The sequence below is a fragment of the Pipistrellus kuhlii genome, unplaced genomic scaffold (genome assembly GCF_014108245.1).
Source record: "Pipistrellus kuhlii isolate mPipKuh1 unplaced genomic scaffold, mPipKuh1.p scaffold_m20_p_4, whole genome shotgun sequence".
NCBI lineage: Eukaryota > Metazoa > Chordata > Mammalia > Chiroptera > Vespertilionidae > Pipistrellus > Pipistrellus kuhlii.
The window spans coordinates 13,254,164-13,266,318 of record NW_023425540.1 but is presented as its reverse complement, the minus strand read 5'-3'; the positions used below and the strand labels follow the sequence as shown (position 1 = coordinate 13,266,318).

General features: G+C 46.1%; 1 protein-coding gene across 7 annotated transcripts in view; it reads right to left on the bottom strand.

Annotated features, from left to right (window-relative positions):
- Nucleotides 1–12,155, bottom strand: part of TRIO (trio Rho guanine nucleotide exchange factor) — a 284,086-nt gene that overhangs the window by 18,680 nt on the left and 253,251 nt on the right. For 3 of the 7 annotated variants that reach the window (XM_036410831.2, XM_045571514.1, XM_036410835.2), the window contains 8 exons: nucleotides 10,857–10,952; nucleotides 6,914–7,062; nucleotides 5,634–5,700; nucleotides 3,970–4,073; nucleotides 2,467–2,536; nucleotides 1,513–1,602; nucleotides 820–912; nucleotides 44–94 (listed from right to left, as the gene is read on the bottom strand). In XM_036410831.2, the coding sequence (XP_036266724.1) occupies nucleotides 44–94; nucleotides 820–912; nucleotides 1,513–1,602; nucleotides 2,467–2,536; nucleotides 3,970–4,073; nucleotides 5,634–5,700; nucleotides 6,914–7,062; nucleotides 10,857–10,952 (720 nt within the window). Of the gene's footprint in view, nucleotides 1–43; nucleotides 95–819; nucleotides 913–1,512; nucleotides 1,603–2,466; nucleotides 2,537–3,969; nucleotides 4,074–5,633; nucleotides 5,701–6,913; nucleotides 7,063–10,856; nucleotides 10,953–11,083; nucleotides 12,003–12,155 lie in introns of those variants that run through there. The other 4 variants (XM_036410837.1, XM_036410839.1, XM_036410832.2 and 1 more) reach the window with 3 other exon arrangements.

The window sequence follows — 12,155 nt, the reverse complement described above, 5'->3', positions numbered from 1 at the left end:
GGCTGCTTGGGAGGCCCAGGCGGTGGGGCATGGGGGTAAGTACCTCTAGTTCTGACGTGTCCAGGCTGGCTTTCTTGGAGTACTTGAGGAAGTCCTGCAAGGGGAATGGAGAGGACTGAGCAGGGGCTGGGGGCAGCAGCTAGCCTTGGAATGGTCCTGCCGGGCCAGGCTCTGGGGGAAGCGCTTCAGTTCTGTTCCCTCTGCTTCCCCCCAGTAATGTCAGAAAAAGTTCCCCTAAGTGGACTTCACGCTGCAGCCAGGCCAGGCCAGGCCAACCCTGCCCGAGCAGGTAAGGCTCCTGCTTCATTGCAAGCCCAGCTCCGGACCCTTTGCACTCCGTTCCTAACTTTTATGGAAGAAAGAAATGGCACATTGAACTGTCACGTGTCTCGTGGAAACGGCGATGAAGCCGAGGAATTTAAATCCATCGAGGGCTCCTGATGAGCCAGCAGGCAGGGATTAAGCATTTAATTTCATCCAAGGCTCAGAGGAAATGAGAAAATATGTAAGGTCAACAGAGCGGAAGAAAAATCATCTGGATTCAAAAGTCTGGAGGCGGGGAGGGAGGAAGTTTACTTCAATCGACATTTTTATTCAGAACTTGATAGAAATGAAAAATTGAGAAAACAGCGTAAGGTGTCTTATTCAACTTTTAAAAACCTTTTCTGAAATATTTAAAATCAGAATAACAAGACTGCTTAATGTTTTGATTATAGAAAAGAGTCCCCTCCCGGCCCCTCCTTCTCCCTCATCTCCCGGCCCCTGCTTCTCCCCTCACGCCAAACACCTGACACCAGAACGAGCACCGCGGGCCCTTACCTTCAGTAACAGCTGGTATTTCATAATTCTCTGCACTGGTTTGATTAATAAATCTGTGAGTTGCAACCTATGACCAAGGCGCTGCTTTAAGTCCTGTGGTTTTAAAGGAGAGGAGAAAAAAAAAGATAAGTGTGGCTTTTTTTTTTTTGTTTTTTTTTTAAGGGCATTTTTTAAGTCCCGAGCACTAGTCAGAAATGTTCACTACACCAGAATAAAAGTACCGAGAAAAGAGGCCACGCTACACAAAAACCACAAGTGTATACTGTCTCTCAGAATGCCCCAAGTTTACATTTTAACCTTCTTGAGCTGTTTTTCAAAAACAGTCTTTGCTTTGATGCTTGTTTAAAGACTTTCTTTCAATTGCTTCTTTTTAGTCATATACATATTTTCCTTTTAGGCTAAAAATGTAGATCATGAATTATTCTGAATTTGTAACGAGCCTTAAGTTGAAAACAGATTTAAAATGAAAACAAAAACCCTATTTTCACAATGATCTCAGTCTTCCGAATGCTAAGGGATGCAACCACAGACTGAATTCATACTTGTTCTGATTCATAGGAAAGAACCAAATACACGTCCAGAACTCCTAGAACTGAGGCTAGTTTCCCGGGTCACCATTAATACTTAACGTTCTGAGAAGTTTACATTATCACAAGAGATTCAGAAAAACTTCGTTTCTATCGTAGATCTTACCTCAAAGAAGGTGTCAATGTATTCGGAGACAATGTGCTCGGACTTGGGTTTGTTCTGACAGTAAACTATGTACATGTGCAGCCTTCGCTCCTGGGGGTGACAGAGGCAGATGGATGGGTTAAATAGCGGGAAGTTCATTAGGATGTAACCAGGTTTCAGTACCTCCAGAGAGGACATTTCCCAAAACAAAACCGCACGGTTTAGACTTGGGAGCACATTCCAGATTCATGACACAGAGCAGCCCACTCCTCCGTGGCTCCAGAAACAACCTCCTTTATCACTCCCTCCGATATGTCAACACCCCCCCCACCCCCCCGACACACACACATACACACACCCACACTCACACACTCTACCTGGCAAAGACCAGGCAGCAAAAGAACACTGTTCTCACCAAAGGAAGAAACACTCCCGCCCTTCAAACCTGCAGTGGCCCTAGAAGCCTGGCTGTTTTTATTGGGAAGGAGCAGTTCTTTCGTCTCAAATGTGAAGGCAGGGCAAGCAGACAGTGAGCCATCCTCCACCTGGCGAAGCTCCAGGTGTGGTGTGCACCCTGCAGCCCCTCAGAACTGCTTCACAAACACCAAGTGTCACCAGCCGGCTGCTCGGTGCCACCAGGTGCCCCGAGGCGCGGAGCTGACAGTGGGAAACGGCATCTCAGCAAATGCTCGTCACCACCTCATTCGCAGTAAAAATGCCAGCTTAGACGTTCTGTTAGACTGAACCACAGCAGGCAGCTCTTGAACACTCTCTGACTCAGGGAGGTCTCCTTGCACGCTGCCCCCGGCTTCCTCGTGCGGCAGATTTGACCCTGACTCTCAGCACTGAGCCGTTTGGCTTATTCTTCACACACACACACACTTGTGTCAACGGCGAGCTCGCCTTGAGTCTGACAAACCAATCACTAACCATGACAGTACGGGAACAGCACAGAAGCAGCAGTGTGTCACTTACATGTTTCACAAAGAGGGATCCCAGCTTTTCAGGATCTTCAAGGCACTTCTCCAGCTCTCCTAAAAAAAAGCTGAGACGAGAGAAGTATGACAACCACAGAAACCAAATAGCGTGGACAAGTCCTCATTGTTGGGATGGCAGGGTGTGTATGATGTATGTCCAAGTTAATATCCTTCCCACGTGTCCTCATTTATGCTTGTTATTAACCCGAAAACCAATCAATGCCGTACTGAACTTGTGCATGTTTGGGTTACACTATCCCCCAGGTCTGCAGCTGTTGTGGGGGACACAACCTCTGGGCGCCAATTTCTCTGTCTCGTCAGCCAGGACCAGTTCTTCCCCCCTCCCCTGTCACAGCTTGAAAGTCAGCGTTGGGCATAGAAGTCTGGGTAATAGTACCAAATACCCCTTTATACAGTCCACAGTCTATAGAGCCGTAAGTTAGAGCTGGATTAGATATAATATTATAGGAGATATTACAATGAACACCCGGGCTCAAGAGTCCTACAATCCATTAGGAGAGAGAGGTACTGAAATAATAAGACCCCACAGGAGACACACCCTGGCGATCCCTCCTTGTATGCGTGGTGTGTGTTCAGCTCAGAAGCTCTCTTGCACGTGTCATCTGCCTGGAGGGAGCACTCCTGCCTACAGAGGTCGGGGCTCACAGGGAAGCGAGCACCTGACTGGGTCTAGGAGGTGATGGCAGGTGCTCCAGGCTCAGGGACGTGATGCCCACACAACAGGGAACCGACAATGCAGCTGAACTGTCCGCCACAGCACCAGCAGCTGACAGAGAGCACTTCCTGCCCTAAGGATTTTTAAAGTCAGCAGCACGATGACCGGAGGGACGGACGTGCGGTGACCAGCTCCGCAGGCCGGGTGGCTGCTGCAGCGTCAGCCCTGACCCGGGTCTCGTTATGGCAGGCGTGGCAAAGTGCTGTGACCAAATCTGACTCCCGTGGGCAATCATGTACACACTTTCCATTAAGACTGAGTTGGAAGATGAGCATCTTCAAGACCCTCTCTGAGTGTAATCGGTATGTATTCAGGTGGTGGCTGCAATTCTTTAGAAATATGTATCGAGACTTACTCTACGCAGATGATGTTCTAAGTGCTTCACATGTATTAACATGTATTAATGGCTACACACCTGGGCCATTACTATGAGCCAGGTGTGTAGCTGAAGACGGTGGCACAGAGAGGGGACATCAAGGGCTCAAGATCAGGACCGGGCTATGAACCAGGTGGTGAGGCTCAGCACCCTGAGGTGGGGCCCCTGGCAGGAAGGCGATAAGACCCTTGAGTGGGCTATGAGATGCTACCACAAAACTCCTCTGCCCAGCAATACTTCCTGTGCACCAGCTGCCTCCCCCAGCTGCACAGACAAGGAAATGCAATGACCCAATGCCTATCCGTCCCCTTCGCTGACATGCAGGGGACTGACTGTGTTGCAGTGGGCACACCACCAAGCGTGACTCCACAGTACATGGGTTTACGTACTCTCTGTGCCAGTCATAAATCTGATGGATGTTGCCAAATACAATCTTGTCCTTTCCTTTCATGTCATCAGGAACACCATCTTCTTTCATAAGTGCCATGTAGCCCTGTAATGAAATATTTAAAAATATGTTTATTACACTGAACATAAGGGACAAAACACATATACTATGTCTTGTAACCAATTCTTCATTTAAAAACAAGCAAAAATCCTATATGGAAAAGGTCCTTATCTGGCACTTGAACAACCCAGGGGTTTAGGAGTGCCAACCTTAGTGCCTCCCAAAATACACATATGACTTTTCAAAAACTTAACTTCCAACTAATAGTCTACTGTTGACCAGAAGCCTACCAATAACAAAGTCAATTAATACATCTTTTCTCTGTTGTATGTATTCATACTGTATTCTTACAATAAAGTAAGCTGGAGAAAAGAAAATGTTATTAAGAAAATCATAAGAGAAAATACATTTACAGTATTTAATGGGAAAAAAAATCCACATGTTAAGTCGACTGTGCAGTGCAAACCCTTGACGTTCAAGGGCCAGTGTGTACATTTAAGCAGAATAAACACTGTTATATTCATTGCCATGGTTTTCTCTCCATGTGTCATCACAGTCCTTCCAAGGAACTGAAGAAGTTTAAACACATGTAGATGGTTCCATATAACAAATCATCTTATTAATATTAACTATGTGCCCAGAGACATTTCCTCTGCTCACAGCATTTCTCATATAAACATTTTCTTTTCTTTTTGGATTATTTCCGTAACTTATTAAAGCAGTATTTAACTATACTCTTTTCATAGATTGATTTTTTTTAAACAATGGCTGATTAAATATGTTGCTAAAATATGGTTAAAACTTCTATTTAACGCACATGGAATTCAGCCTCTTAAGTATTCAAGTGATTTCTTTTGCTGTTAACAATGACTGTAGGCAAAGCAAGTATAGTAACTCTTTTTGTTTCACATTTAACTTACTAGCCATTACTTTTAATAGAAGATAGACCCCAAAAGCATTGTCCCACACATTTCTGCAAAGTTGAAGGGATAGGTGGTAAGATTTTATGCTATACAAATAGCTCTACGACGAGCTGAGTTTCCGGAGAAGATCATGCTCTGAGCTTAAGGCAGGGAAAAGCCTGGAGGTGCTCCTTGATCCCGGCAGTGGTTTCTGATGGCTACACAACCTCCGGGCAATGAAAATGGTAAGACCTGTGTCTGGGAAAACGATAAGCAGATGGTCTGGAGCATCCGCTGACATTCTCTGACGCCAGGCAGATTCAGGATGGAACTGAGTCCACAGCTTGGGCACAGACTCTGTTAACAGTTCGCATTTCTGTGGTGATATCTACCTCTTGTAAAATAATTAAAGGCAAGACTCCCATATAATAGCTACAATGGTTAGATATCATAATTTTAAAACTTAATTATTAAAAAATGAGTATGTCAGCTATGTCAGGCAGAAAGACCTTTAAAAGTGAATATTGGTTGTTAGGATAATTGGCTCAACTTTACTTTTTAGTAATCCCCCCCCCCCCCCCCCCCCCCCCGATCAAAAATGTCTTTAAAGCTTTGGAGAAAGTCTCAGTGTTAAAATGTAACATGATACCCCCTTTGTGGACTCTGGGGACCGATACAGGTTATTAAATCTCGGAAAACATACCTCTACCACATAGCCGAGGTCCCGCACATAGTCGCGCTCTGTCTCCACTAATTCTTGCAAAACGTAGCTAGAAAGAGAGAGAAAAAGTGTTTACAATCTAGAGACTCTTCATTTTCTAAAGGAATTCTTCCGCACTGCTGCTTTTATGGGGGCAGACTCCCCTAGAAATGCGAAGAACCATGTCAGACTTGCACCACTGAGTCTCCAATCCTGTGTGTCCCAAATCCAGGGAGGTGCCCTGGGTGACCCCTGACCCCTGAGGGCTGCGGAGGTCACAGACCCGATGCCATAAAGGAACTACCAAGAGAAGCACAGACATAATGCATGACACTGCAGGAAGCAGGCTTTTGTTTTTAATGATTAAGTCACTGTGAACTTCTCCAAACATACAGGAAAAAAACTTAACACAGAAGTGTTTCTTTTTGTAAGGTTCAAGGTAAGTGCAAAGGCCATTCAGATAACAGAAGACAATTAGTAATCAGCAGAGCACATCCTCACCCAGTTAGCCTGAAGCCATTCCTTTCTTGGTTCATTCACTCATTCATTCATTCAACCAGCCACCTCCCACGTGCTCACATTATCTAGGTACCTGGACACAGCACCTATGCAGCTTTCCCTGTTCTTTTCCTCCAAAGGCAAGTTTAACCTAATATTTATCATGGCTCTTTCTTCTTCTTTCACTATAAGATACTTTACTGGAACAGAAAAACACTACCACTAATATATATTCAGAAAATATTACTGTTTTGGGGACTGAATTTAATTTTATGTTGCCTTATTTTTCCTTCACAACTGTGCATACAATAGAAAGTATAGAAGTTTCTCACCACAAATCTGAGGAGATATTCTTGTCTCGAATTGATGAATAAATAATGATTTGTGCCCTGGCCAGTGTGGCTCAGTGGTTGAGTGTTGTCCCATGCACCAAAAGGTCAAGATCAGGGCACATGTCTGGGGGTTGCAGCTTGATCCCCAGTAGGAGGTATGTAGAAGGCAACCAATCAGTGTTTCTTTCTCATCTCTGATGCTTCTTTCTCTCCCTCTCCTTCCTCTCTCTAAAAATCAATAAAGACATATTAAAAATTAAGTTGTGTAATATACAAAGGATACAATAAAAACTGCAGTGATGGCTGCCTGAGCCCTGTGGGGGCCTGAGAGCTTTTCATGCATCTGTGTAGATATCAGAGACCCTGGGTCTCCTCATGGCGCTCAGTCCCGAAGGTGACAGTGACAGGAGGAAAGCCACGCAGACGATGACAGTGCAAACATGCGTGTCTTACTGCCGTCTCTTTAGGGAGCTGGACTTCCTTTCTTCCATCTCATCGATTGGTGAGGAGGAGGAGAGAAGGGAATTGTCTGAGGGGTTGAAGGAGGGGCTGCTGCTGTCTCCCTGGTCAACGAGGAGGGAGCTGGGACGGTCCTCCAGCGCCTGAAAGAAATGACATCCCCAGTCACACTTCTGCCTGGAGCATTTAGGGCTGAGATCCGGATAAGAAAATCTCACACTCAGAAGATACAGCAGAGCTGGATCGCAAAGTTAGGAAATCTATTTTTGTGAAATTATACAATATTTAATAACAATCCTCCCAACTTTATTAAAAAACTGAATAAGAGGGGCTGGATAAAAGAGGAACATTAGAATGAAAAAAAAAAAAAGGAAATTTATAGCCTTTGATATAGTCTATTCCTTATTACAAATAATTAGAAAAATACACAACATGTTTACACCACGGCACTGCACCCAATTCAAATCCAGAAATTTTCTTGGTTATATTCCTGCCCTTTGAAAGTGTGATCGGTTCAGAAATGTGTGCCATTGCCTCCATTGCCCGGGTTACCTCATACGTCCACCCACCTGCCTTACCGTGGGCCATGTGGCAGCATCCACCATCTGTATTTTAGTTTAAACAAACTTGGTTTGTTTCTTGATGATCTATGAAGCTTCTGGTGCACACAGATCACTCAGCTAACAAAGATGCCGGTCTTGGGGACACTTGCACTTCCTGTCTCTTCTGGAGGAAGCAGGCATGCTGGCCTCAATTACTGATCAAACCTGCCCCCACCTCCACCCCTCGGATTTCAGTTTCTGCAGGAGATTGTTTTTTCTGTTGTATCTACTGTAGAACCTCAAGCCAAGCTTTGCAGGTGATTAAACCTGGGAGTTAAATATTGGTGACTTCTCTTTCTGGATTAGCGTGGACCATTTGCAACTGGTACTTCCTCATTGGTACATATTACTTTCTTTTCTCTTTAGCCTGAGTTCACAAAGCATAGATTATAGTTTGAAAGTTTCCGAAGCAGCCCCGCTGGACATTCAGAGATGACCGAGAAGTATTTAGCAACTTGAACCGGGAAAATGTGATTGACTCATCTTCAAACAAAAAACCCAACACAGACTGCAAGAACACAGTATTTCCTACCAAACTAAAACCTCAACACGTGTCCTGTTTTCTCCCCTTCAGAGAACAACGCTGACTCCGTCACGAGACACAGCTTGGAGGACACAAAGTCTGTGCGTGCAATCTTGTCCATCACACCCACGGAGCTGTGGAAACACACCAACTGCTGCTCTAGCTTGGGAATGCAGTTGGGGAACGGGGTTTAATGAGAGAAGAGCACTCTGAGTTTCAAATAAATAGCTATTGACCTTTCCTGGCAGCGAGTGATCTGCAGTGAGAGCGGAGGCTGGTTCTGGGGGCCCTGCAGGAGGCGAGTCTGAAGAATGAGGGGAGGAAGCTCTGCTCTGCCTCCTGCCCAGACTCCCAGCAGCTGTCGCTCGGAATGAACTATCCACTTGAAAGGTGAGAAAAAGAAGGGAGTCAGAAATGCCCCAGAGGTGCCCTTGCCCAGGATCGAGTCTTGGACTTCTGTGATGTCCGCCAGGCAGTTTCGGAAGCGGGTGGAAAGTCTGTCTGGACAGACATGGCTGGTCCGGATTGGGGAGGGGGGGGACGCGTCCAGAGAGGCCTGGGTGCACACACCGACAGCGCGCCGTCAGGGTTGCGTGTTCTCGTCACATTCATGCTGCCCAGCCTCTTCCACAAGCCATGCTCGCGGGGGAGAGGCCGCCACAGCCACAGCTGCCTCGGACCCGGGATGGCAGATTCGGATGAATGACTTGTGGGATCCTCTGAGCCTGGCGGTGTTTGGCGGGTAGGTCCTTGCCAACTTTTTTCTTAGACGAAGAAAGGTCCTGTAGCAATTCTCTCCTCTGAGGTTGGTTTTGATAAATTCTATCTTAAAAGCTGCTGATTTCATCCAGGTTTTCCAATTTATTTTTAAAGAGTTAAACAAAGTAATGTTATGACTGCTCCAATTTCCTATTTGCTGCTCCCCTTTAACTTATTTTGTGAGTTTGTGCTTGCTTTCTTTCTTTCTTTCTTTCTTTCTTTCTTTCTTTCTTTCTTTCTTTTTTTTTCAGGTAACCTGATATCTATTTTTTTTTTTTAAAGAACCAATTTTTGGTTTTATATATTCTACTATTTTTCTCTTTTCCAGCTCAATAATTTTGGTTTTTATCTCTATGAACTCATTCCTTCTGCTTTGGCTTGTTTTTTTGTTCTTCTACTATCTTGAGTTATTGTAGATGTTTACTTCATTAATCCCCATTCTTTCTTGTATCTCACTTTGTTTAGAACAACGAACGGAAGAAAACCCCGAAGTCAAATTCCAGCAGCCACCATAAGCTGTCTCGGCTGCTGCTGCAGTGCTGACGCTCAGGGGAGATAATACACCAAAGATACACAATCTCTCAGGAACGGGGAGACAGGACAGGGGAGCAAACCCAGGGAGTTTTCGGGGTGCTTCTGACTTTTCAGGTAGAATGCTCAGGTTTTCGGGTCAGGAGGTTCCTTAAATACTTTTGCACAGGAGTCGAGCACCTTCTTCCCAGTCCAACCCATGCATACCTTGCTTCTGATGCATAAACCATTCAGGGTTCAAATCCTATGAAGGTGCCTGAGCCTAAGAGATCATCATCCATGTGGGAATGAACATGAGGCACGTGGCTGGATGGGCAAGAGCAACTCAGAGTCCCAGGGGCCAGGAGAGGGTGAAGAATATTAGAAAGATTCACTTGGGTTTTTACCCACAAAAGTAGTTCCTGTTTGTCATGGGAGGATCAGTGATTAGAAATCAACACAGTTATGTTTCTCTTGGACCAGGAAAAAAGGCAGAATCTAGATCGCGTTCCATGGAGGGTGCAGAAGGGGGGAGTCCATCAGAAAAAGAGTAAGTGTGGTTTTCCCACTGGGAAGGCGAGGGAGGCATCAGTGAATGTCCACACGACGGATGCTTACTAGGAGCTTAACAGACCGCACTCCATTCACGGTCCCAGCTCAAAGCTGAGAGGCAGTAAGTGGGAGAGTTTCAACCCACATCTGCCTGACTCCCAGGCCTATGCCCTTCCTGCCATGCCAACAACTTCATGCCTGTTAACTTCAGAAGAGACGTGAGCGAGAGAGCTGCAGAGGAGGAACAGGCCAGTGAGAGGGGAAAGAGACAGCCATAGGACTCCTCTCCATGGAGCAGCCATCTAAGGGAATCACAGCGAGTCTCCACTCACTTAAAGTGGAATGCCATTTAAACACGTGCAGACTACTGACGGGCAGGTTGACAAAGCGTTGCCTTATAGCATTTCTTGGGAGAACTATTTAATTTCACAGACACGGATGATTTTCCTGGTTATATAACTGCTGTGTACGAAAGGCTGTTTTAAGCTGTTTAAGGATGCTTGAGACGTACTGATTACGACGTAAGTGTCCTTGGTTGGCACCATTCATCAGCCGTCCCTCAGAGAGACAGCCAGGCCGAGGTTTAGCTCCGTTCCTACAGACACGATCTGCAGTTCTTGACTAGCAGCGTCCAGTTCTTTCCTGAGTTACCTGCCAACTCCTCGCAGGCTTCCCTAACTCCCTCACTTCCTGTCTGACCTCGAAGCCCGCTGCGCCTCTACCCTGCTGGTTTCTATCTGTGTCTGTTCACAGTACGACTCTGCAACGGTGGCTTTTCTAAGTTCTGTGAGCCCTGCCAGGGAACTACGGGACCTGAGGATGGTCTTGGGCACCCGACTCTGGCAGCTGGTACAAGTGAGGGTGTACCCCACTGTGCGAGAAGTCACAGACACTGCAACCCACGTGACAAGGGCACGAGAGCCACACCTGGGCACGGCCCGTGCCCTGCATGGCACGCCGCGCTCCGAGCCTCTTCCTCGGAAAGCCTTACCATCTTGCTTTTCACGAGTTCCTCAATTGCACTGACAAGCTCAGCTGCGCTCGGCGTTTCGGAGCTGGTGGGGCGGACTAAGAGCCGAGAAGAGGCCTATGGAAGAAGTTAAGAAAAAGAAAGGGGGGAGGGGGATGGATGCCTCATGTTAGTCACTGGACAGACAGGAAATCCTCCTGCAAGCTCAAGCTCTTCTTAAAAGTAATTCCAGACAAAAAGACCACAAGTTTTGTCTTTGTTTGCATTTATTTAAAGCCATCCTTCTAAATTTACAATATTCTGACGTGAAGAATTAAATAAAACCTGTCTGGGGTACATGTGGAAAGCAGACTGAGTCTGTTTTCAATCCGCAGCCATGTAGCATCGTAACGCTTTTCAGAGAGGTGCCTGGGCACGGGAGAGTCCTAACTGTAACTTATGCAACTGCTGGCTGGGCTATTGGCGAAGGAGGAAAAAAATAAAAAGATAGACTCTGATCCATGGAGGAATGAAAGGCTTAAGGTCTAATGAGTGAATCCTCAAATGATCAGGAAACAAAACGAGATACTAAAAATGGCCTTACTGTGCCTACGGGGTTGGAAGAAGGAAATGAGAAAGGAAAGGAACCAGGGCACGCTGAGCAGACAGGGAGGAGGGGGACGAGCTCACCATTTCCTGTGCCATCCACTTCCCCCATCATTAGAGCAGGGTACAGAAGATCTGTGGCCTCACAAGCTACCAGGCGCCATGTACGGCGAGAACCAGGGAGCACAGGGGTGACACTTAGGGAGTTTGGGGCAAGGGCCACTGCATTCAAGTTCAGTAATTAGCAAACACCGCGTGTTTGCAGATTACTGGCGCTGGTCACCGACTGGAAACTAGGAGAGGGGTAATATGAGCCTCGCTTCATATTAAGGGCAGCGGAGACGCATGCGACACACAGCTAGCTGCCCTAGCGATACGCTTCTCCCAGCAGACAGCACGGACTTATACATTCACAGCGAGGCTGCTACATGTGTGGACTCAGCTATGCACTTTGCAAAACGAATGCTGGCTTGGTCTAATGAAATCTGGAACATGAGGTGAAGAAAACAAGGGAAACAAAATTCAAATGGAGAGGTAAGGGAATTGAGCCAACACAGACACAGAACACAAATCAACATAATGCTGCCGTGAAAGTTTACAAAAAAGAGAAAACAGAACAAAACAAAATATTAGTCACAAGATATATACTCTCTGGGAACATCACTACAGCTTTTTGTAAATGAAGAACTGCTGTGGATAATACCCCTATGAGGTAACGCAATAACCAATAAACCA